At 39.8% G+C, this 26,163-nt stretch overlaps 1 protein-coding gene across 1 annotated transcript in view; it reads left to right on the top strand.

Moving 5' to 3' along the window:
- The window catches only part of DNAH11 (dynein axonemal heavy chain 11), a 142,911-nt gene that overhangs the window by 2,976 nt on the left and 113,772 nt on the right, over window positions 1–26,163 (top strand). Inside the window, exons 2-20 of the mRNA XM_035129059.2 lie at window positions 1,225–1,365; window positions 4,171–4,367; window positions 5,217–5,406; window positions 7,134–7,233; window positions 9,810–10,021; window positions 11,397–11,630; window positions 12,393–12,560; window positions 16,463–16,579; window positions 18,432–18,569; window positions 18,657–18,781; window positions 19,705–19,900; window positions 20,951–21,055; window positions 21,539–21,934; window positions 22,284–22,616; window positions 22,759–23,013; window positions 23,098–23,267; window positions 23,768–23,990; window positions 25,099–25,215; window positions 25,761–25,847. Of these exons, the coding sequence (XP_034984950.2) occupies window positions 1,225–1,365; window positions 4,171–4,367; window positions 5,217–5,406; window positions 7,134–7,233; window positions 9,810–10,021; window positions 11,397–11,630; window positions 12,393–12,560; window positions 16,463–16,579; window positions 18,432–18,569; window positions 18,657–18,781; window positions 19,705–19,900; window positions 20,951–21,055; window positions 21,539–21,934; window positions 22,284–22,616; window positions 22,759–23,013; window positions 23,098–23,267; window positions 23,768–23,990; window positions 25,099–25,215; window positions 25,761–25,847 (3,504 nt within the window). The remainder of the gene's footprint in view (window positions 1–1,224; window positions 1,366–4,170; window positions 4,368–5,216; window positions 5,407–7,133; window positions 7,234–9,809; window positions 10,022–11,396; window positions 11,631–12,392; window positions 12,561–16,462; window positions 16,580–18,431; window positions 18,570–18,656; window positions 18,782–19,704; window positions 19,901–20,950; window positions 21,056–21,538; window positions 21,935–22,283; window positions 22,617–22,758; window positions 23,014–23,097; window positions 23,268–23,767; window positions 23,991–25,098; window positions 25,216–25,760; window positions 25,848–26,163) is intronic.

Below are 26,163 nucleotides of genomic sequence, written 5' to 3'. Positions count from 1 at the left end.
TTCAAATTTACTAATCTAACATCAAGGTTATTAGTGTTGGTATACTTAAGTATAAATTGCCTCCATAATCCTTCATTGTGGGGAAATAAATGACCAGAAATAAGTTTCCATACATAGATTCTCCTTTAGTAGAGCAGCAAGGCTGTGACTAGGGAGACAGGGAATCCAGCAGCCTCACACACACACACACACACACACACACACACACAAACAAACAAACAAACACAAAACATACATACACACATACACTGTGGAAGCTCCAATCCAGAAGCATATAAGCACCACAGCAGGATATACAACCACTAATTCACTGAATCTTCTGTACATTGTGCAAATGTGCACATCATTCCAGTCATCAAAGGGCTTTTTTTTGTTTGGGATACATTGCAGCTGTCCCGGAAAACTTATGCCCCATAGTTTCCAAAGTTGTTTATGGAATGTTGCAACATGTGAGCATGAATCTTGGCAGTCCTGGTACTGCGTTATGGTAATCTTCTGTAGTTGCAATATTATGGACCAAACCTATTGTGTTCAAGAGCTATTCCACTCTGATCTGGTTTGCATGGAGCAATGGAGCATGGTTGTTTATCTTAATCATGGTTCCCAGTCTTAATTCCCATTTTAGTACAGTTATAGTGGTGCATGCCAACCTACAATCTCCAAGCAGTGCAAGATTCCAGGAGCTTGCCCAGAGTTCAGTTTCCTCAGAAAGAGGGACAGTAGTCAGCGGAGACTGTGGTGTCTTCATATGACGTATGGTTTATTTGCACATATATGCAACACGAGCCTATGATGGAGGGGTTCACAGCATTAACATCCCAATGAGGTCTTGCTTCTCCCATAGCCACAGCCTTTGATTCCAGCAGAAATCATGCATGATTCTATCAGCTACCCAGCCTGCTTCCTGCTTCTAGTTCTAGCTCACACACCTGAAGGCTTTTGTCTTTCTAACTACCAGTGACTTGTGGGAGGGGCCCCCACTCATTTGTAGTCTGGCACAGAGTCGCTTACTTTGTTGCTTTAATGACCCATTACCAAGAAACTTGTCTGGCCATTCCAGCAATTGGATCCTTGTTGCATCCAGAAATGAGAAGGGACTCTGGCATACAGCGTACCCCCCCCCCAAAAAAACCCTCATAACACTATATAAATTATCAAATGAATGAGTACATATGGTCACAATTCATTCACTTGAGAATTGTAACTTATATCTTTCTGGTTTAGATACGAAGCGGCATGAAACCCAAAACCGTTTGTATTATGAAGAACACAGACTGCATTGGAGCAGAAAACTGCAATGAAGCCCTCAAATTTGCAGAATTGTCTGGAGCACCTATGGAGCATGTAATGATTTTCTTAGAAGAGGTACTTCTAGCTTATGTATTTCTTCCATAATTCTAATTTCTCAGTCTTTAACCGCACTACATCAAATAAATGGATTTCAATCCTACTCCGAACTTGCAGGTGTGGGGGGGATCCTTTGTAACATCTGATTTAGATCAAATAGGTTTGACCAGGATGTTGGTTAATCGGGTTTATGAAGAAGGGGTAGCATGGGTCCGTAGCTGGGGGTGGGGGTGGTCCCTCAGTTTTTTTTAAAAAAAACCAGGGTGTCTTTTACCTGAATATTCAACCCTCCTTTATTTCCTTGTAAAGTAAAATATAAGGTAGGGGATGCAGACAGTAACACTCGGTAGCTCACAAAAGCAAACAGAATTTCACACATCACACTGACCATTGTTTAAAACAAACTGGTTTAATGTGAAAGAGCATGTTGGTGGCATGGTGTATAAAATATCTTGCAGCTCTTCCCCCACCCTGCTGCGCTTCTGTACAATGTTATTATCTCAACTTGGTTTCATTGTTTGTTTCCCCCTAACAATCCTAGAGCAGTAACCAAGGTTTGTTCTTGGCTTACTGCTTGTGGTTTGCTTAAAGGAAACCATGAATGAACCCATGCCAGGAAGATACAACAAGCCAGCCTCTGGTTTGTTTTGTCCGAAGCAGAAGGGGGAAGGAGTGATGTGACAACTTTTTAGCACTCTGCCCCAACGTGCTGCTCATTCACATTAAACCATAGTTTAAAACAGGCACCCCCAAACTGTGGCCCTCCAGATGTTTTGGCCTACAACTCCCATTATCCCTAGCTAACAGGACCAGTGGTCGGGGAAGATGGGAATTGTAGTCCAAAACATCTGGAGGGCCAAAGTTTGGGGGTGCCTGGTTTAAAACCATGTCTTGTTGACGACACAGGAAGCAGGTCATTGATTAGGATTTCTGCTTCAGGGTTTATTCTGCGGGAAGTCAAAATGTCATTAATGAAGACTTAGTTTTCCCATAATATGTTGTAGAGAGCATTGTCCTTGCATGCTTTCCACTTAAAATGGCAGGCCAGGGTAGATGTTAATGAGAATGGCTATTTGAGAGCAAATTTACTTGGTAAATAAGTGATCACTCTGCCTTTGCGCTGTTGCTTACTCTGAAAAGTTCCCTCTATCATGTACAAAATTGGTGATAGCAAATGAAAAGGGATCCTTTAACCCCAGTTATGGAAACTTATACCTGGTGTCTCTTCTGTAGTTTTATATGTGGCAGGCAAGAACTTTTCTAATACCCTAGGCTTTTCAACTAATTCTTAAATACTTTTTAGAAACTGTGAGTTTTACTCTGCAGCTCAGCCTGTAGACTTTAAGTGCTCTTGGTGTTTTGTTTTATTATATTTATTGTTTATAATTTTATGTTCTGAACTGCCCTGGGATATACATTATGAACAGTGCTTTATAAAAGCTATAAATAAATAGTCTGCATGTTATTTCTTTATTGCAAGCAGATTGGACAAGAGACTGGAAATAAAAGGGTGAAATGGGATTTAGCAAGCATTAAGTTTAACCAGCAAGTTTGCATTTAGCAAACATTATCACTATGGGAGATGTATAGCAACAAGCAAGTGTACGTGAATGTAGTGGTTACAAATCATATTCATAGTGCCACAGTGACTGTTTACTTAACTACTTTATTGCACAGAGATCAGCTGAGAATTTCACAACAGCAGAAATGCCTAGTCAAATATTTAATGTAAAGATCTTGCATTGTTCAACATGCTTTTGATTATTTCTTACTACATAGCTGTCCAAAGTATTCATGCCACGTTGGGTTTTTTTTAATATATAAAAAATTCTTTATTTAAAAAGGACTAAAAAGTGTGAAGATAAGAGACAGAAATGCTATGCTAGCCATTTCACAATCAATCAAGGATCTTCCTCATTATCCTCATGCAAAAAACCTGACTCTTCTTAGAACATACTACAAAGAGTAAAACTTGGAGCAATTTATATCTCTATCCCTAATTCCTTTTTGTAAATATAATAAATTACTCGCGTCCATCTACTGTAGTTTCCAGCTATTCAACACTTGTGCATACGTATTCTCCCTTACCATTATAGAGAATTTTTTCTACTAATTGGGTTTGATTTACTTGACATTCAAATGTTCTTCCATGACCTAATGTACAATATATATATATATATATATATATATATATATATATATATATATATGCCATTGTTTATATAAAGCCATGCCCAGTATAATCCAAAATGCAGGAGGATGGGGCTGAAAAAGAAAACATGTTGGGGCGTGTCACTAAGAAACTGAAAGTGCTGCTAGGTTTGAAGCCTCCCCCCCCCCACCCGCCCCTCTCTGCAATGCATTTATATTAGGCTTGGCATATTTCAAAAAGTAACAACCAGGACACCTCCAAAGTTGTTGAAAATTTTTAAAGACAAAAACGCATAAAAGACCCGTGATTGACTTGCCTAAGATCTAGGACAAAGTGCCACATTTCGGAAATTACCCCCAGACGTCTATTTCGCCTAGAGGACAGGACTTCTGTGCCTTTAATTGCCCTGCTCTCTTTTGAGTCTGGAACCCTTAAAGAGAAACCAGCAGACCCTTTGTTTAATTTCCAAGCAAAGGGTCTGCTGGTTTCTCTTTAAGGTTTCCAGACTCAAAAGAGAGCAGGGCAATTAAAGGCACAGAAGTCCTGTCCACTATTGAGTCTGGCAACCCTGATTTCGCCTTTGAAACCCCGGGAATATCCGGACATATGGCAGCCCTAGTTTATATATGTGTTTTGCCTCTATCCCACCACTGTTTTCTCACTTCTTTCAGGTTGTACTGCCCATTCTTTCCAATAAGAAAAATAATGAGTCGTGGCCACATGTTGTTTCCCTGGACATGGAACGTCATGTAGAAATCATGAGAAATAAGGCATATGTTATGACTGGAGCTATGTCAGGAAGAACTCTGCTTCCCATTCCAACAGTTGCAAGAGAGACTGAGTTGCATGAGATATGTACTGAAAATAAGTAAGGAGTCTCTCTCTCTCTCTCTCTCTCTCTCTCTCTCTCTCTCTCTCTCTCTCGTGTGTGTGTGTGTGTGTGTGTGTGTTTACATCAAAAAGAATTGCATTTTGCTTCATGTTTCTTCAAGCAGAGGATAAAACGTTTTGGTTGAATCCTTAAAAATGGCAATAAAACTGAATGGTGGGAGTCACCTGTCAATGTGAGATGTACAATACCAAGCAAAGCGCTGTGTACTTCAAGTCTTTGGAATGTAATTGCAATGAGTGAAATAAGTAACAGATGTATTGATTATTGCATTATTTTTATTTTATTTTTTTAGAAAGGCACAAATTACTAAAGCCTATTTTACGCCAAAATCAAAATGGTATAGCAATAATCAGCATTAGATTTTATTTCACAGAAAAATAAGTTGTTTTTCTTTAAAGGCAGATTTTATTAAACTATTAACAACGATACCTTTTTTTTTAAAAAAAAAAAAGGCAAAATAAGAGTTTGAAACTGGATGGTCCCGAAAACAATTTGGCTTACAATTTGGTTTGCCAAATCTGAACAAATTTGCCTGGTTGGACACTGTTTAGCATAGGGGTGAAAGACGTTGGAAATGGGGTAGAAAAGTTTTCAGTGTGAAACTGAAAATTGGCACTTCCCAGTGTAAAAGAGAGACTGTTTCTAAGATGATAAACAGACAGAAAATGACACAAAACAAAAAAATGTGATAGAAGGGCCTACGATGCTAAGCAATATAAACTGATCTAAGTGCAAAGTAAGACAGGAATATAGAGCCGATACATGCACTGTAAAATGTCACTGAATTTAAGAATGTGGGAATCCTGCCATTTTCCTAACTTGCAGGCAAGACTCTTTCGCAAGATCAGTACTGCATGCAATAGAATCAATGGTTATCAAGTGGTCGCATCAAATACAAGACACTGTGGGAAGGAATTCATCTGAAACTCTTCTTCATGGCTTTCACTCAGATCCTCAGGTTGAGCTAAAGTTTTGGGAAGAAAGAAAGGATAATCTCTTGTGCATATATGACCAGGTAAGCAATTAGCACTTCGTGACCATTGTTGTAATTGTATCTTTGTATATAATGTGATTTAGAGTTGAAAAATTGGATACAGTAGTAGTTGTTAACTTGTAGATACGTACTGCCAGGCAAGCTGAAGTTTGTTGTCTGTGCTCTGGTAAGCTCTAGGTTAGGTTACTGCAACATGTTATATGTAGGGCTGCCTCTGAAGATGGTTTGGAAATGTCAGCTGGTGCAGAATTCAGTGGCCAGGTTGCTCACAGGGGCAAGATGGTTGGAGCATATAATGGGCCTTTTCTGTGGTGGCTCCCTGTTTGTGGAATGCTCTCTCCGGGGCGGCTTGCCTGGCATCATCATCAGGCGCCAGGCAAAAACTTTACAAGCAGGCCTTTGGCCTTTAAATATCTGTGGGCCTTTAGAAGTGGGTGGGATTTTTATTTTATTTTAATGTATTTCTCTTTCCTCTTGGTTTTAATGTACCCATGTGGGGTTCATTGTCTATTGGTTTGGTTGTAAGTTGCTTAGGGTTGCCCTGGGCAAGATAAAAGTGACTTACAAAGTACAGTGGCACCTCGCAAGACGAATGCCCTAAAAGACGAATTTTTCGCAAGACGAATGCGTCTTGTGATCTGATGGTGACTCGCAAGATGAATTCATTTTGCGAAAAAATCGTCTTGTGAATCGCGGTTTCCCATAGGAATGCATTGAAATTTAATTAATGCGTTCCTATGGACAAAAAAAGAAATTTCAATGCATTCCTATGGGAAACCGCGATTCGCAAGACGAATTTTTCGCAAAACGAATTGACTCGCAGAACGAATTAAATTCGTCCTGCGAGGCACAGTGTAAATAAAGGATAAATAAATTGTGACCTCGACTTCCATTGTCCTTGAGCATTGGTCAGACTGGGGCTGATGGGAGTTGGATTCTAGCAACATCTGCAGGGCTTCATATTCCATACCCCTGTACTAAACTACAAGAGAAAATTATATTCACCAAGTACCTACAACTAGTCAGGTTTCCCTGGGATAATATTCCACAGTTGGGGGGCCCACTACTGAGGAGGGGGAGGCAGGGGAGGCACCCAGAGCAAAACCGCTGGTGGGCTTTAAAGAATGGCCGGGTTCATAAACATGCAGATGGTCTAACTAACCTTGGTACTAACTAAGCTATAGCAAAGTTTAAAAAATGAATAAATACTAGTGACCCATGTTCTAAGGCAGTGTTTCCCAGACTTGGGTCTCCATCAGTTTTTGAACTACAATTCCCATTATCCCTAGCTAGCAGGACCAGTAGCCAGGGATCATGGGAGCTGTAGTCCAAAAACAACTAGAGACTCAAGTTTGGGAAACACTGTTCTAAGGGACCAGTTCCATTTGAAACCTATTTTGAACCAGCAAAGTTCAAAGTTTGTAAAGCATCTGTCCAGGAGGGGGTGTAGCAGGTAAAACCACAAACTTGATCCTTATGTTAAAAATGGGCTGTGGTAGTTGAGATTTGGTGCAATAAACATTCAGCCCCAAGACTCGACATTTTAAATACTTTTCTGGCAATCACCTTCAAGGGTATGATTTGTTAGGATTGGAAATTAATTTTCAAATGTATATCCAATGATTTGTGAAACCCTGCTGCTTGGTCTGTCCAAAGATTGAACACTGCCCACTGCATTTTGTGATAAAACGAATTCTTAAAATATACTGGATAGTTGCTGGAGATTCATTGTTCTGTTCTCATTCCAGCTTAAGAGTCCCATCGTTCAGAAAATGATTAGGATCTTAAAAGTGAAGATGAGCAGCTATTATCCTACTTTTCAAGACATTTACAAGGAAGTAGAAAATGGTAAATTTCTCTGAATGAAATGTGTATGTTTATGTGTGTGTGTGTTATGGAATAATCCATAATACTTCTTGATGTATTGCTGCAAGCATTAATTTAACTGCCTGTGCTTTGGGACAGCCTTAGGTGTCCTCATAATTTATATGTATAAAGTTTGGATGTTTTTACTTCCATACGAAGCAAGATAAAATGCTTAAGCAATTAGATTAACACAGAGTGTTTTGTAAACATTATTTAGAGACTGTTCCATGTGGTAAAACTGTTACTAGGTAGTTTTACTTATAACTGTGTATTACCCAGTTGGTCATGTTTTACTATTTTGTCTGCATATTGATCAAATGAAATGTCAATGAAATCTCATAATGCTTATTATTTTTATGGGGCACTTTATCCCAAATGTGCAAAGAGTTCAGCAAGTGATTAAGCTTGCATGGTCCTTGCTAGGCGGGCAAATGTTCTTTCTTTTACACTTTGGAATTTGAAAGTTAATCTTGTGTGTAAACAGCCACCAGGAGAAATCATTCTCTTGCATGTTGGCCAAAATTCATTAAAGCAGCTAGAATTTCTTCATAGATTTTGAAAAGTGTTGGCCTTTAAAGGTGACACAGGAGAGCCAGTGCTTCACTTTCATTTTTGATGGGACTTTTTTTTTTAATCCCCTAGATCAGAATAGATTATCCTTCCTAAATTGAGAGTAGATGAAAGGAAACTTGGTAGTCTGTGGTCCAGGCCACTCTCCGGAAACTGGGCTTCTCACCCCAAGCCCTATTGGCCATGGGCATAGACCAAGCAAGATCTGAGGTCAGACAAAGAATTGTGGACACGGAGAGACAGCTGGACAGCATGAGGTCCCCGGATTTCAATATAGTTGAAAACAAGAAATACGTTGCTGCCCCGGCATCGTATCTCTTTTATCTTGAATCCAGAAACTCAAGAAGAGCCTTCACGCTCGCCCGAAGCTCAGCATTGCCCTCGCCAGTGCTGCTAGGCTCATTCGGAAAGATCCCATACGAGCAGAGACTCTGCTCCTGCCCGTTGGGGGAAGTAGGCAGCCCTGAACATCTTTTTTTTAGATGCCCTCTGTTCGATAAGGTACGTAGAGATACCATTGCCCCCATTCTGGAGAGCCTGGCCGACCTCCCAGATAAGGCCAAACTAAAGGCCCTACTATTAGGAAAGGAGCAAAAGTTAACTCGGATGGTAGCCAGATTCTGCACCCAGATCTGCAGGACCAGTCTTCCCCCCCAGAACAAGACAGCCATTGGAATAGTAAACGCGGGATTGGACTGTGGGAAGTAGTTCCTTTGCTCGGGTACGAAACTGAGAACTTTGAGCAGCACCAGGGGAAAGGCCAGTTGGACCCGCTATCTGGAAACATAGCCCCTTCAAACTTATAGACTCTTATATCCACCCCGAATGGCAACCCCCATAGCCCTGTAAAGCATTTTTATTTTAATAGCTGGTATACGACCGTAATAAAGCTTGATTGATTGAGTGTGGTAGTCTGTGATAAGGTGGTATTCTGTGATTGGTGAATTAGGTACACAGCCTGTTCTGGGAGAGGTTGCACTCCCTCTAAAGGAACATGTCACTGGAGTCTCTAGTGACTAGGAGTGCTTATGCCTAGCTTAGGCACTTTATGTGGTTGAGCAGTGAGCGTATCCTCTTTTCTTCCACTGTAGAAATGACTTCATATATGAAACAGGTGTTCCATAAAGGTAAAGGGACCCCTGACCATTAGGTCCAGTCGTGACCAACTCTGGGGTTGCGGCGCTCATCTTGCATTATTGGTCGAGGGAGCCGGCGTACGGCTTCCAGGTCATATGGCCAGCATGACAAAGCCGCTTCTGGCGAAGCAGAGCAGCAGACGGAAATGCCGTTTACCTTCCCGCTGTAGCGGTACCTATTTACTTGCACTTTGAGGTGCTTTCGAACTGCTAGGTTGGTAGGAGCTGGGACCGAGCAATGGGAGCTCACCCCGTTGCGGGGATTCGAACCGCCGACCTTCTGATCAGCAAGCCCTAGGCTCAGTGGTTTCACCCACAGCGCCATACTGATACCCTGTTAGGAATCTCAGCTAAAGCATCCTTGACAACTGGCCACTCAACCTCTCCTTAAAAACCTCCAATGAAGGAGAGCCCACCACATTCCGAGGGAGTCCATTCACTGTTGAACAGCTCTTATGCCAGAAAGGTTCTTCCTGAGGTTGAGTTGGAATCTCTTTTCTTGTAACTTGAATCCATTGGTTCAGGCCCTAGTCTCTGGAGCAGGAGAAATTGTTCAAGAGTTCATGTGGAATGCTGCTGCTGATTCATATGTGAGGTCATCTGAATGGTGGATGCGAATGGCGATGCTTTCTTTTCTACTTTGCAAAGAGGAATGTCAGAGAAACAAAACGTGTGAATTGGAGTAAAGCATTCAAATTTATCCTAAACCCCATGCTGCCACTGTGTTGGGAGATTCAGCAGGCTTTATTGTAGGCATAGGGATTGTTTTATGCCATTTTTGTAGAAAAACTCAAAAGTGTTAATCTCTGACTCACCGCCATTTGCTATACTTGATTCTTTTCTTTTTCTCAGCACTCATTGAAGCCCAAGATATTGAGCTCTACCTGAGACCTCTGCAAAGACATATTCAGCATCTTCAAGACACAGAATTTCCAAAGATACATATTTTAATTCCCCCTTTGTTCCACACCATCTGTCTGATCTGGAGTCACTCCAAGTTTTACAATACGCCAGCAAGAATCATATCTCTGCTGCAGGAATTCTGCAATCTTCTCATTAGCCAGGTAGTACAAGCTGTGAATAGACAACTAGATAAGCATGAAAAGCACAATCCTATAAATGCCTACTCAGGAGTAGTTTTATAGATTTCAGTGTGTCTTTCTCCCAGGGAAATGCGCATAGCATTTCAGCCTTAGTCAATAAGGGTCAATCAATACAGGAGAATTGTTAAGACAAGAGAGTATAAATTTATCTGGTGTTAGTTATTTTTTTAGCTCCCATCTCCCAAAGTATTTATCGTGAATTTGCCGGAGCCCCAAGATACTGTTTTTACAACAAAAGCTATATAACACACAAATAATTATAGTCATAAATTCTGCCATTTTATGTGCTCTCTATTAAAAATACAATACACTGTTTGTCTGACAAAGAGGCAGCATTCTTTAAAGATCACATAGCTTTTTACAAACACTTTTTCATGTTGTCAGCTGTGTACAACATCCATTTTTAATATATTGTTAATGGGAATTGCTTATCAGATAGCAAAACTGTAATGGCAATATCTGCTAAGTTCAAGACCACAGGGGATTTATTAGTGAACTGCTAGGTTACTTCATAGTCTGACATCGATAAACTGCCCTATTTGCAAAGAGGCAATTCCAATAACTTAACAGAAATCTTAACTCTGATCTGTAAACAAAATCTATTGGTGCATTGACTGTTTCAGTGGATGCCGTTTTTTCTGCTTTTTCTGTGCCAGTACCCTAGCTTCTACCTCTCTTGACTCATGGTAGGGAAAGCAGCAAGCGTAGGGACTATATAGGTAGGGTGGGTGCAGAACTTAAACTCCAGATTGTGGGCAGCCTGGCCTCTGCTGGCAGAGACTCCCATCAGAACAGAAAAGAGAATGTCTGTCTGTGAACAAAGCCCATTGAGATGCATTGCACATGTGAAATATACTTGACTGTCTTCATAGACCGTCATAACTGTGGGTAGTTCACTAGTTAGAGAGAAATTTGCAATCCCCCTCAAAAAAGCTGGTTGTTGGTTATGCTGTAAGCTAGTCATGGCACATACTGTGCAAAACTGTAGCAAACCAATTATAATATCAACCTGATGGTTGCATGATAAACCTCCAATGAAATTCTACTTGCAATGCAATACACTTGCAGTGAAAAGATGTTCACAGTTGAGCTTATGTATGTAAGAGGCACATATCTACTACTTGGAGTAGACATGTAGGTTTTGAAAATGTACATAATTTGTTTGACTTTTTTCCAAAGTGATGTCAACAGACTTAACCTTCATTTATATAGTTGTGTGTTGCTGCAAACATACTGTCTTTTAAAATACTGCAATGGCACTACCTTCCTGCCAGTGGCTCTTAGATTTCATTTATTGGTGGTACATTTTAAAAATGTTATTACTTCCTCTCCGTAGGCTATATCATACCTTTCACCAGAAGATATTATGAAAAGAGAAACGGAAGAAACTTTGGAACAAGTGCAAGATGCTCTTCGTACTTTAAGAAGTTTTAAGGATAACTTTTTTAGCCAAAGGGAAAAAATCGCAACCTATTTCACTAATAGTCAAGAGGTTAAACCATGGGATTTTCAACCAAATATGGTCTTTCTTAGGTTCAATATGTTTCTAAACCGCTTGGAAAAAATAGAGGTATTTCTTACCAACTACTATAATATCTACTAATATTACAGTTAAGATTAAACTACATAGGAAAATCTACTGCTGCATCTTTTAACAGAAGACGTTCCTTTACACATGTTGGTAGTGCCATATATAGAGAAATTCATGATTAGCTTTTAGTTTAGGATAGAATCAAGTCTTCCCTGAAAGCTTTTCCAATTGGAACTTCACATTAAACTAATGGCAGAAAAGCAGCGTGCTCTTTGCAGTAATCTTGTTCTGTTGTTTGCCCTGTTTATGTATATTTAGAAATGCATCTCACTGAATTTAATAGGGCTTACTCTGGTTAGGTGTATATAAGATCTAGGCTTATGAAACTGAGGCTGCAACCCTGTACACCAGGGGTGAAGAACCTCAGGCCTGGGGGCCGAGGTCTGTCTGGCACTCAGGATTCTTCCCATGACACACTTCTTACCAGTCCTACTCTTGGAACCTCCAAGTATTCGTAGAAAGACACCCCCCCCCCCATATTCTAACACAGAAGGAGAGGAGGAAAACACACAACCAGGAAGTCCAACCCCACCCAATAAATCACCTCTGCCCAACATTCTCCAAGAGGTTTTTTTTTGTGGATAAACATCTTTGTGAAAGAAACCTCTGGTTTCTAGCTATTGGGTTATGTTAAATGTGTAATGCAAGGTTGTAGAGCAACACACACACACACACACACACACAAAATCAGTTTTTCATTGTGGCAGGAATTGTGGTTAATTATAGCGTTTATTGTTTTAGGATATTTTTGTTACTACGCTTGAGTTCGAGAAGCTGGAGAAACTCGAGTTTGGTGGAATCAAGGGGAAAATTTTGAATGACCAAATCTGCAAGTTGAATGAAGAATTCATGAAGTCCTGTAACATTTTTAAAGAGCAGACATATGATCCCTCAGATTACAACAATGTGGTAATATAGCATTTTTCATATTTGCGTTTGGGTGTTGTTGTTTTTTAATCCTAAAGAAATTGCAAGACTATACGGTGGCAATGCATGTGCATCATGGTAAGCCCATAAGCCATTCCTTATCGTGCACAAGTGAATCGTACCTGGTTTGCTCCTCCCTACTAGCATTCGGAGGTGACATCCCATGATCCCTGGCTTAGAGTTACATCCAGCTGTTGTAATCATTGTTTTTTTCACTGAAACAAGCCATAATAGGTCCAGGTTTGTTTCTGTCTCACCAATCATTGAGGTTTGGAGCAAAACTGACCACAATCCCACCATAATGCTAAGCCAAGGATCACGTTTTGTTTGCTCCTAGCTCTGTTGAGGAGCAAAGTTGGTGCAATTTGCACACACATTAGAATCCATGTTATATAGCTTGCCGCAAGGATGGGGAACCTCAGTGTTGGGAGCCAAATGCAGCCTCTCATGGCTCTCTGGCCCGTGAGACTCTCCTTAGGCCCCGAGCCATGGTGCTCTCCTTACCCGCCCTTATTTGCACTGTCTGTCTTGGCCTGGCTGGAATGTGTCCTTGAATTCTGATGCTTCTTGCTTGCCTGGATAGAGAGGTAAAATTTGCATTTGTTTCTCTGACCACTTTTGCCTCTGGAACCATCTATCATGGGTATATGACCTGCAGGAGGAAATACGGCTCTTTCGAGAAAGGTTTCCCACCTCTGTCTTACTGTGACTTGCAAACTTAGTGTCTGGAAGAGAAGCACAGCATAGAGAAGAAATTAACAAATTTAAAGCCTGATCTAAGAATGTTCTCGGTGAGAATAAATTGTTCAGACTTGAGGCATGTATTCAGTTAAGCTTGAGACTCTTAATCTCAGGGTTGTGTGTTCGAGCCCCACGATGGGCAAAAGATTCCTGTATTGCAGGGGGTTGGACTAAATGACCCTCATGGTCCTTTCCAACTCTACAATTCTATGATTCCATAAATGTTTTCAGTAACTTTACACTGCTTTCTTCCTCAAGTGTGTGTTCTTAGTACTGGTAATTCGAATGTCAGTTTTGACGATAGGGTACCAAGTTTAAGCTCCTTATCCATATTTCATATTTTGAAATTTTTACTCTGCCCCTATTAATGAATATTTGAAATACCGTAGGTTTTGTACTATACTTGAGCAATACCAGTTGATTTTATTTCACTGAATGCTGTTTTAAATTAATATATGGTTCCTTGGAAAACATCAAACACATTCACGTGTTTTCTGCTGCTCAGGACTGACGTGTGATACAGAAAGTTTTCAAACAATTCTGGTTTGGAGCTGGTTGACTTTTTAGCTTAATAGTCATTCAAGCATATTATACAAGTGTGAAGGTGGCTAAAGATAAAAGAAACCTTATTTCTCTGTGCAGCTTCGATATTGACGAAATGAAAGAGTAAAGCTAAGAACTAACCAGTTACGCTTTTCTTGTCATCACTATACATTTGTTTTCATTCACATTATCAGGAACTGTTTGTCTTTGGGTTTTGGAGTGGCACCTAAAAGCTTTGCTGAAAAATAGCTGCTAACAGGAAAGTTAATACGTCGTAAACTATGACTATATAAAATAGCAAGTAAAGCATTTTGTGAATAATATTTTTCATGTCTCAAGTGCGTGGTATGTTCAGCATGGTTTAAGTATTGCACTTGAAACTCAGAAATAAAATTATAAAAGTTATTGATGACTTGATTTATTCAAATACCAAATCACACCCATATAACTATTAATGCAGCTCATTAAATGGACTCTGGTCTATCAGAGTTTATACCTTAATGAATTTGTTAATCTTAAAGATCCTTCTTGTTTGTTGATTGTTTTCCTTTTCCTTTATTTTACTTTAAGCAAATTGTTTACTTTGTTCCAACAGAGCTGTAGGAAAAATAGTGTTCTTCCCCAAAAGCAGATAACTGTCTATTCTACAATGCAATCACCTTTGCCGCATCAGAATGCAGATACGGGGTTTCATATTTGAATGCTTGTGTACATTTAAAAAACAAGCACCCAAGTATCTGGACATACAATAAATAGGCAGGGTAATCCTAACTAGAGCTGGGGAAGTTTTGAATGGCAGAGTCACAGCAGCATCTGAAGCCCTTCTGACGCCAGTTAGTCAGGGAATAAGAAGATGCTTTTTATTTGCTTGTTTGCAGTACAAGCTCCAAATTGGCGCAGCTGAACAACACACACCCTACAATCGACACTGGGGGTGTTTATGTTGTAGTCTAGCACAGGAAGGAGAAGAAACTAGGGAAAAGTAAAATAAGAATATTTCTTTCCTTGACAAGGGAAATGTTGCTGTTTCAAGTTGGGGTTGGGGCAGGAGAAAAGCATTCAGATACGTCATTTATCACACCTGCATTTTGAAGTGGTGCTGTTCAAGGAGGGAGCTGTATGCATTTTTTTAAATAAAAAAAGATGATTGCTTAAGTCATCTGATATTGTGGTTCAGCAATTAAATCCGTGGCAAATTAGCTACAGGGTTCAGACAGAGAATCAAACCTAAATAGCTTGATCCTTTGTCATAGTGTTATGAGTTTGGCAAGGTGGGGGTGAGAAGTGGTGTAAACTGCATGCCAGTAACCTTCTAATCTAAGTAAGGATTGAAATTCCTGGAATAGCCAGGCTAGCTTCCTGACAACACAACAAGCCAGACCATGGCTTATTCCCGGCAGTGTCATGGGAGTGGGGCAGAAACAAACTGCCCACCATTTCAGCAGCATGCACTATGGTTTGATGGGATGTGTGAACCCAGATATTTTTTTGAGGAAATTGCAATTCCAACCTACATTTTTGATTTGGTCTGTTGTCAGTTTTCAACAAAGAGTTGTGATCTGTGCTCCATGCCCCTCTCATATGTGTGGAGTGTTTCAGGCGCTCCTGTTTGGGTGCGGTTGTGCATAGAGTTAGGCAGCTAGCTCTAACTGAAGTAAATTAGACTTGAACAGCCTTTGAGTCAGATTGTAGGCTCCATCACTTGGAGACCAAACTAAACAATAGTTAACAATATTGCAGTGAAATATTTCATTGCATTACATTCTATAATCACACAGAAATTACTGTTGTGATCAAAAGCACTTGGTTGCTGCTGCTGTTTTAAAAAGGATAGAGAGTACTGAGGTGTTTTTTTTTCAAAGTTACTGTTTATGTAGCAAAGTCTATATACAATAAATAAAATTGTACTAAATGGCATCTAAGAGTTTGAGTCATTGCTTACTCTGTTGACGTAAACGGTAGTGTATTTGAACAGCAGGTACTGTTTGTTAGTACAGCATGATAAAGTAACAAAAAAAGAGAACTGTAAGGCTTGTTAAAACTTGCTAGAATACTAACTTGAGATAAGACAGGTGGGGACCGTTGTTAGTTGGCACCAATCCAGATTAATCTGCTTGGACACTGTCTAGCAAATGTTAAATCCCATAAAGTCCCATTGGACATGGCCCTGGCCTTATTAATTATGAAGTATTTAAGATTTTGAGCTTTTCAGTTGTGCTCTTTGGAGTGTTGATTGTACTATCACTTCTGCAAATGGACCTGGTAAACAACTTTATCCTGCCTTTATCTGGAATTCACTACAGCTGTCATCCTATCCTATCCATGTTTGTTGGGGGATACTAAGACTAGCTGGTGGGTCTAGGATTTGGCTGTATGATAGGATAATTTACTTCGAGGAACTTCAGACAATGATTTTAAATCAGTTCAATGGTAAAACAAATATACTTCACTGCACATTTCATAGTTATTCACTTCATCTTTGGCTTTAGTTGTCTCCATAAGCAGGCCCAGTTTTGTTGCTTATGTCCTACATCTTACAATACATTTTTTTAAAAAGATTTCCTTAAAAATCTAACTGGTTGTAAATTTATATTCCACAGGAATTTGAAGAAGACTATGTGGATTTTAAACACAAGACTCTGGAGTTTGAAAGACGCCTTGGATCAATTTTTTGTGTGGGATTCCTTGATTGTTCAGGTTTGGAATCAGCACTTAAGGTCAGTAATGAAGGGCTTAACAATGAAAATGTTGCTTCAATCTGTTTGCCACCATTTAGTGCCATTCCAGTAATTGCAATATCAGTTTGTGGGTAGAATGTGCAAGTTACTACGAAGGGTATAAAAATTCATTGGAAAACTACCAGTATTTTAATACAGGGTGGGCAGTGCAATCTTTTATAGTTCTACTCAGAAGTAAGCCCGGCTGAATTGACTGGGACTAACTCCCAGGTAAGTGGGATTAGGATTAGAGCCTCAATGTGTGATAACTTTGCATGCATTTCAGCCCATGAATTGTCATAAAGCCTGTTTGTGAATATGTCAGCAGATACGCTTAATACTGACTGGGATTGTCAGAGTAGCTTTAGGTTAAGGAGAATCTTGTGTAATGTACGTTGGGACTTTTTTACATTCCGCTTTTGATCCTTATGAAACAGCTTTTTTAATTTCCATTGACTGTGCTGAGGTTTAACATTGCAGGGGTGCAGGAGGCAGCTGTTTGAGGAACCCAAATTTAAGTATTCATACCTGCTCTTGAGATTCAGGCAATACATCAACAATAATAAATTCAACTCACACGAGTTGAACTGAGAACAGAGATAATTTAGTAGCTCCCGTTTGATGCTTGGCATCTTGCATAATTTGGTCATCAGGCACTGCCAGACACTTTGTACTCTTCAAAGGAAAAGTAACCTTTCCTGGTATTGATTTTATATGTCAGAATTTTTTAAAGGCAAGCATGCACTATGTTTAGCTTATTTAGTCTATGACCATAAGAAGAATAGCATTTGCAAACAGCCTATTTAATGTTAACGTTAAGGCAGAAATTTGGTGTGGAATAATATGGCTGCACTCTGTTTATTCACATTGGGCCAGTTGGAGTAAAACTTTCTAGATAATAAACTATGGTTTGTTATGCCAGGAACATGCATCAGACCAAAATAGCTCTCCCTCTCCTCCACCTCTTGCACGCTGCCTTAGTGCTTTTAAACCACAGTATCCCATTGCATCTGAAATGAAAAACTGTTGTTTGAATGCTACTTTGTTAATGATTAGTAAACCACAGTTCGCTATTTTGGACATACAGTGGACCCTCGGGTTACGTTACCTTCGGGTAACGTCATCTTCGGGTTGTGAACGCGGCAAACCCTGAAGTGCGCAGAAGCGGTCTTTCGGTTACGAAATTTTCAGGATATGGCCGGGCCTCCAGAACGGATCCCATTTGTAACCGGAGGTACCAGTGTACTGAGAAACTGTCTTAAGGGGACCAGAATAAAAGTGCAAAAGTTGATGTACACAAGAGCACGAGGGGGTGGGGGTGGGGACAAGATGGGAGCTTGAAGGTCCAGTGCTTGCTTCTAGCTTCAGCAAGGAATGTGACATCTAAAGCTGCCCATTGTGTATAGTTTCACTTCTGCCACTTCTAAATTTCTGTGCTTGGTTAGTCTGGACATAGAATTAAATTCTGTGTAAGCACTGTGTTTATTTTTAAGTACCAAACTAACCCATATTTCCAGAAACATCAACACAATTCTCAATCTGTACAAATTAACCAAATTGCATATATTCCCTTTTCTTGGATGGCTGATAATAGGTATGTATGCTTATTCTCTCTCCCCCCGCCCCCCCGACCAACTATTATTTCTGGTTAAATAGGAAAAGGCAATTAAAGTAATAATCAGATTGGGTTGCTGTCACTTTTGCACTTTTGTGATATGCAGATATTGTGCTCCAAATTTTCTTTAATTCTTGTAGAATATTCTATTTTGGTTTATTATAATGCCTCTTTCTGCATTGAGAAAATTGGATTTGTGTAATTGGGAAATCTGACACTGTCTTTTTATTTATATAGCTTCTAGTGATTTTGGGATATTTTCTGGAGAAGCCTATTATTGCAGACATTTTTAGCAAAAATTACAAAATTTTACTACAGATGTTTGATGAAGAGTTGGATAATTGCAAACACTTATATGATGAGCACATGAAGCAGGTACATGACATGTTCCATCTTCAATTCTCTCGCAATCACTTTATTCAGAATAACTTAACTGGTTTTTTTTTTTTTAAATCACCACAGGTGGAAGTGGGGAATGAAATAATAAATAAAAACATGCCATTTACTTCGGGAAACCTTAAATGGTCCCAAGAAATTAAAGCTCGCATACAGTCATTCTGGTCAAAAGTATCATTTGTTTCAAATCCGTAAGTATACCTCTATGGGATTGGAAACGGTTCATGAAAAATAGTCAATTGCTTGATTGCTTTCAAGTTTCCTGCTTCCATATCAAAATAGTTTCCTAGAATGAATGCAATGATCACATGAATTTGCAGTGCAATCCTATACGTGTCTCTCTCCATATATGCTGGCAGCCTTAGTCCATATTTTTACACTTTATAACAAAAAAAGGGAAAAGCAGGGGGAAGAGACTAATTTTCTATATGGGGCAGCCATTTCCAGCTTGTTTCTGGCCTTGGCCGCCTGTCTCACCTGGTTGCCTTTTCCCAACATCACGGACAGAACTGTTGATAAGAGGCCCTTGAGTTGACCTAGCAAACAGGCCGAGAGAGGCTGTCCCCACCAGCTATCACTCATGTACATGTGTTGCTTTGTTCACATGATGCATGTTGGTGCATATTGGTGCATTGTTTGGACAGCAAGCAGCCACTAGGCAAAGAAATGAGGGAAAAGTGATGAGATGTTCGAAGGCACACATTTTTGTGTGCCACAAAGCGTAATCCACTAAGCTCACATGCTGGAGGATGCTGTCCTATTGCCAGTTTTCAACTGCATACCTACACCCTCAGGGTGCTTCCAGATGACCTGCTTTATTGAGCAGTCATCCTGACTTTTTTTAGGGAGATTAGGTGATGTTGGCAATTCATTCTGAGTTTGAATGAATTGCGGGGGAGGTTTGTTGATGTCTCAAAGCAAGTGTTATCCCACATTTGACAGTGGATCTTCTCATCATTTTCCTCATGCTAGAAGTCTTGATATTTTGAGGGAATATGTTTGTTGCACAAGACCCTCACACTCGGCCTCATTGCATGGAAGTGGCCACACATCCATTCGTATTTCCACCATTTGTGGGCATCTTTATAGCATAAAACAATGTCTTCTTTTTTAGAATCTTAGAAAGCACAGGGGGTGCTTTAATCTATCAGAAATACATAGAGATGCTGACCTTGCTTGACCAGAATGAAGATCAAATCTATTGTAACTGGAAATCCAAGGTGGATGAAGTTTGCCAGTTCAATTTAGATCAACCCCTAATTAAACGCAGTGATAAAGATGGTCTCCTTAGTGTGAATTTTGATCCTAAGGTACAGTGCAAGCACTTTCGTTGTCTCTGTAAATTCGTTGTCTCTGTGTTTTACTCCCTCATGGTTTGGATTTGTGGACTACTTAAAATGAGGCTGCATTTTAAATTTTAATCTTGTATTTTAATTTGTATTTTAATTAATTGTTTTCTTTTTTAATGTCTTATTGTAATTTTATTGGTGTTAGCCCAGTTTTGACTGGGGAGGGCGGGGTATAAATAAAATTTTATTATTATTATGTGAATGACAGGGCACATCAACTCAAGATGTATGTTCCATTGAACTCCCAGATAAGTGTGCCTGCGATTGCAGCCTGAGTCCTTCGTAATAATTGAATTTGTTGTTATTAAGAAAAAAGTACATGAATCCTAAGTTTAATGTTGAGTTGATTGTTTTTTATTTAATTGATGGGCCTTGGGGTCCCTCTACAATTCTGATTCATCCCTGGGTGGGCTCGAACCACTAACCTCCTAGATAACAGGCAGATGCACTGAACCATTGCACCATGGGACTTCCGCACATGACTTAACAGCAGGATTTACTTCCAAGTATGGGAAACTTTGGTCCTCCAGATGTTACTGAACTACCACTCTCTTCATCCATGGTGACTGGCAATGCCTACAAGTTCCAATGGGATTGTAGTTCAGTAACATTTGGTGGGCTTGAAATTCCCCATTCATCATATACAGTGCTCCTTGGTTCTCAAACTCAATCCATTCTGGAAGTCCGTTCAACTTCCAAAACGTTTGAAAACCAAGGCATGGCTTTTGATTGGCTGATTGGCCCTGGAAACAATGCCAACAGCCAAAACGGAGGTTCTGCTTCCGAAAAAACGTTCGCAAACCAGAACACTTAACTTCCAGGTTTGCAGCGTTCGGGAGCCGATTTGTTCGTCAACTAACCTGTTCGGGAACCAAGGTACCACTGTACTTGGTTACATTGTAATCAATCATCCCCCCCCCCGAAGTGCTTCCTTCTGTGAAACTAGAATCTTGGAAAGTGTCAAACCTTAACTACCCTGTGAAAGATTATATTGTGTATTGTTCTTTGCAGCTGGTTGCTATTTTAAGAGATGTGAAATATCTCTTGTTTTTGGATCGATCCGATATTCCACATTCAGCACAGGAGTTATACAAGAAAAGGGGGGTATTTGCTAAGGTATGTGTTTTTAAGAATCTTCAGTTTGGCCTGAGTGTGTATTCTGCAGATTTTCCTTAGTACAGATGACACTTTCTTCCCCACAATCTAATGTATACTGAAAAGCCTGGACGATTCAACCTTAAGCACTCCAAAGGACCTTCTCAACAAAGGCATTCTGGTTATGGAAGTCTAGCTGGAGCCTCCATTCTACAGCTCTAGTTCAGGCATCCCCAAACTGCGGCCCTCCAGATGTTTTGGCCTACAACTCCCATGATCCCTAGCTAACAGGACCAGTGGTTGGGGTAGATGGGAATTGTAGTCCAAAACATCTGGAGGGCAAAAGTTTGAGGATGCCTGATCTAGTTAGTCAGGTGGTTGACCCACATGTCTAAGTGACCCACAATTTGGGGACATTTGGATTTGAGCTAATTGTTGGGTTGGGGTCATAGTGTTTTCATGGTAGAGATTTGAACATTCTGTTGTTGTTTTCTACACCAACAGTATATAGGGAATCTTGAACTCGTGGTCCAGTGGTATAACAAGGTTAAACAGACTGTTTTGGAAGTAGAATACCCTCTCATTGAAAGTGAACTGAGGACCATTGATGATCAGCTAATGGAAGCAGAAGAAATATTCACATGGCAGGGAGAGAACTGCTGGGAGTACATTGAGTTTGTGAAAGCTATGGTTCATGACTTAGAGCAGAGACTTCAAAGGTCAAAGGATAATATTAAGGCCATTCAGGAAATTATGAAGCATTGGTTGGAGCATCCCCTCTTTTATAGAAAGGACAATAGAAAAGATGCTTTAATGAACTTGGAAGACAAAGAAGATAGACTTACTAAGAGATTCATGCTATTCCAAGAAGATGGCTGCAAGATTCACAGGCTTACAGAGGTAATATTTGGAACAAGTCACCATGATAATGAGTCGAGCATGAAATTTAATATATGCAACATGCACACACATCTTTTCAACCCACTGCAAAATATATATTCAAGTACGGATGTTAACTGATTGTGATAAAATGGTGTTTTAATATTTCAGGTCCTTTAACATGCACACTGTTACCAGATTCATTTATAAATCCATTTTGGTGCTAATTTTCTACACTTATAAGTAGCTTTAATTCCCCACATGGATCTGATAGTTACCTAATTATGTTTTTTAAAAAAATAAAATAAAATTGAAACTTGTCTCAACAGTAGAATTCAAAGTGCCTGTTTTGGGATGTGTGTTTTTTTAGGAAAACTCCATGCTCTTTAAAGCAGACCTGGATTCAGATTACTGGAAAATTTACCTGGAGTTCATTGATGACATCATAATTGATGGCCTTTTTAATGCCATATTGCACAATTTAAATTTTTTCTTGGAAAACACAGAGAAAACATTGAAGCCAGCTCCGTTATTCGAGCTTCAAATGATCCTAAGTGTCCCAGAAATTGAATTCAAACCTTCACTGGACAAGGAAGCTGCTGATGGCTTTTATGATTTAATAGACGAACTTTTAAGCAACATTTTCAAAATATCTGCCCAAGTGAAGAGAGTAGCAAAACATCTGGGAATACAGCATTACCAGGTAATACTCCCCCCCCAAAAATTAGAAGTAAGATACAATGCACAGACCAGCTGATTAAAACAATATATGTGTTGTTCACATATAGAGGAACAGAAGTACAGTAATTGAAATAACTCCCCTCCCCTTTGTTTTTTGGCTTTAGAATGACATGGACAGCATGCCAGAGCTGTTTGAGACCAGGCAAAGAGTTATGGGGAGAGTGGCAGATATTATAACCAAAGCTGTGGACTTCAAAAACTCTCTTGAAACTTACGCGTATCTATGGGTGGATGACAGATCAGAATTTATGAAACAATTTCTGTTCTACAGTCGTGTGTTGAATCCTGAAGAAACAGAAACCCGTGCTGACATTGGCATCCCTGATCAATGCCCAATAACTGAGCAATTCAAAGAGCAGGCAAGGAAGTGGAATAGCTGCATGTATTCATATATTCAGAGTTCAAATCTTTTATCCTTGTAATACGTACCTTATCTGTTGTAGATTGACATCTATGAGAATCTTTACATTCAAATGAGAAAATTTGAAGACTTCAGGATATTTGAAGGCTGGCTTAAATTGGACATGAAACCTTTCAAAATGAGTTTGCTAAACATTATTAAGAAGTGGAGCTGGATGTTCAAGGAATACCTTTTAAGATTTGTCATTGACAGGTACAAATGGTATTTTTTTGGGGGGGGGTTAAAATAATAGTTCTGATTTATTGATCTAATCTTCTCTTTTATTCAAAAGTGACAAGTCGAGACCTTTGAAAATTCACAGGGGAGCAGTAGAAATGAGGTCAGAGGAACAGCATTCACCCCAAACCCACTTTTCTCGTGATAGGAACAGAGGAAGCTGCCTTATATTGAGTTAGACAAGTAGTCCATTTAACTTAGTACCGTGTACACTGGCTGGCAGTAATTCTGCAGGAGTTTTTCCTAGCCCAGCCTAGGAGCAGATACTGAGAGGGATGAAAGAAGCGAAAGAGACCTATGCCTCTTCTCCTCTCCATTGCTTTCCAGTAAGGACAGCATAAACCTAGCTGCTTCCAAGAAAATTTGAAATCATAGTCTAAACAGCAGCAGTCCATAGGTTATCGTTCTCAGTGCTCATTCCATGTGTACATATATCAGAAAAAGATTCTAGTATTGAAAATCTTTTTTTTTCATAGCCTTGCTGACCTAGAAGAATTCATTAAAATGACTGATGTTGGACTCCAAAAAGAGCTAAAGGAAGGAGATTATGATGGACTCATAGATGTTATGGTTCACCTCCTGGCTGTGAGAAACAGACAGGCAGCTACTGATGAGCTTTTTGAGCCTTTAAAAGATACAATTATGCTTTTGGAAAGCTATGGACAGAAGATGCCAGATCATGTTTATGTTCAAGTAGAGGTACTGTACATTTAGGAATATAATATTCTATAATTCTATTTGTCTGTGAAGATCATCGCTGAGTAACCATCTCTCATTTCCGGAAAAGAAAGAAATATAATGAAACTTTCTCATCACTCCACATTGCTCCCTCCAGCATTAAGAGGTCAAGGGTTTGTTAAATGTGTGTGTACACCCACATACACATGATTCCCCTCCCCCCGTACAATAAAGGTTACTAAAATGAATGGAAACTGGATGATAGCTCTTTTGTTTCTTGTTCATTTTGGTAGGGCTTAGTATGGAGAACTTGTATATTTTTCCTCCCAGGTTTTTGCATTTTTTTTGCATTGTGTAAGTAAGTGTGACAAGAATGAAAAACAAAACTGAAGCTGTTGAACTTAAATTAGGCTAGTGTGTACTAATTTATACAGGGTGAGTCTTTTAAAAGAGGCACCGTGGAACATGTGTACTCTGTATCTGTCGGGCCTCTTTTAAAGGACTCACCCTGTATCTGATTCCAACTACAAGGTTAGAAGCTTTTGGGTTTTTTTGTAGCTACATTCTGGTTCAGACAACTTGGCGACCTAAAGAGAGCTGGTTCAGATGCAGGAACAGGTGACATGTATCTGGAAGAAAGTTGGAATAGATCACTGAAATATATGAAAAGAATGAAATATACTGGTCAAGAGTTAAAGAACCATATAGCTAGTTATTTTGGGAACACAGTGACTCTGGATTTCTGTTTTCTCAGTTAACATCTCCAGGATTTTACATCAGTGATTTATGAGACTTTCAAAGAATGTAGTGTTTGGGTCTTTCCCTTTGCCTTTACCTACGGCTACAAAGATAAGTTGTCATTTTTTGCCAAAACCACCCATCTTTGCCATTTGTGCATTGAAAAGTGTCACGAACTGGTTTTCACTTGTGTTGAAAAGTTGAGAGCAGCATTAATTGCAATTGAATTTGAGCCAGGCAGTTCTCTCTCATATGGGGAAGAATCCTAGCTGTTTCAGAGTGAGTCATGAACGAACAGCTCCTACAGTTTGCAGAATGTGCCTGACAAAACTGTCCTGCAGTATGAAGTATCCAGAAACTATCACAACATCAATTTGTCTTTGTTCTTCAGGAACTGCCTGAAAGATGGAATGCCACCAAAAAACTCGCAGTGTCTATAAAGCATGAAGTGGCTCCTCTCCTGACTTCTGAGGTTACCCTTTTCAGAAAGAAATGTGCTATTTTTGATGTAAGCTAAAGGGAAGCACGTGGTGCTGTGGTGTTTTTTTTTTAAAAAAAGGATGTGTGGGACGCGGGTGGCACTGTGGTCTAACCCACAAAGCCTAGGGTTTGCCGATCAGAAGGTCGGTGGTTCAAATCCCTGCAACGGGGGTGAACTCCCATTGCTCCTGCCAACCTAGCAGTTCAAAAGCACGTCAAAGTGCAAGTAGATAAATAGGTACCGCTCCGGCGGGAAGGTAAATGGCGTTTTCATGCGCTGCTCTGGTTCGCCAGAAGCGGCTTAGTCATGCTGGCCACATGACCCGGAAGCTGTCTGCGGACAAACGCCAGCTCCCTCAGCCTGAAAGCGTGATGAGCGCCGCAACCCCAGAGTCATTTGTGACTGGACCTAATGGTCAGGGGTACCTTTACCTTTAAAAGGATGTTTGTGTGTTTTAGAATATGTGTGTGTGTGTGTGTGTGTGTGTGTGTGTGTGTACACCCACCCACACATGGTGTTTTTATGAGGACAAGAGTGTTGAAAAAATTTATTGCCTGCGTTTCTTTCATCAGGGGAAGCAGATAGGATTCAGAGAGAGATTTAGAGCATATGCTCCCTTTCGCTTTGATGCCCAAACCCCATATGCTCTTCTTGATAAGGTAATGGAGAAATCTCAGAGGCGCATGTTATGCTGGTAAATCGTTCATTATAAAACAGAGATCTCTATTTACATATTGTACAATTTGTATTCAACATGGTTTTTTTGTGTGTGAAGCTTGACATTTAAGTGCTGTATTTAACGTGTGCACTTGTTTTCTTTTAGAGCAGCCTTTAACATTTTAGAAAACAGCACATGCACATTTTAAAAATGCCCACAGATTTTGAAAAATAGCTCAGTAACATTTGTGTAGAATGAAATGTTGCTTTCCTCCACTTGATATCTGTATGCAGTACACAGATGATACTGCAGTCCTC

Source organism: Zootoca vivipara, chromosome 12 (assembly GCF_963506605.1).
Source record: "Zootoca vivipara chromosome 12, rZooViv1.1, whole genome shotgun sequence".
Lineage (NCBI taxonomy): Eukaryota > Metazoa > Chordata > Lepidosauria > Squamata > Lacertidae > Zootoca > Zootoca vivipara.
Note: the sequence above shows the minus strand (reverse complement) of the source record. Positions and strands in the feature narration are given on the sequence as shown.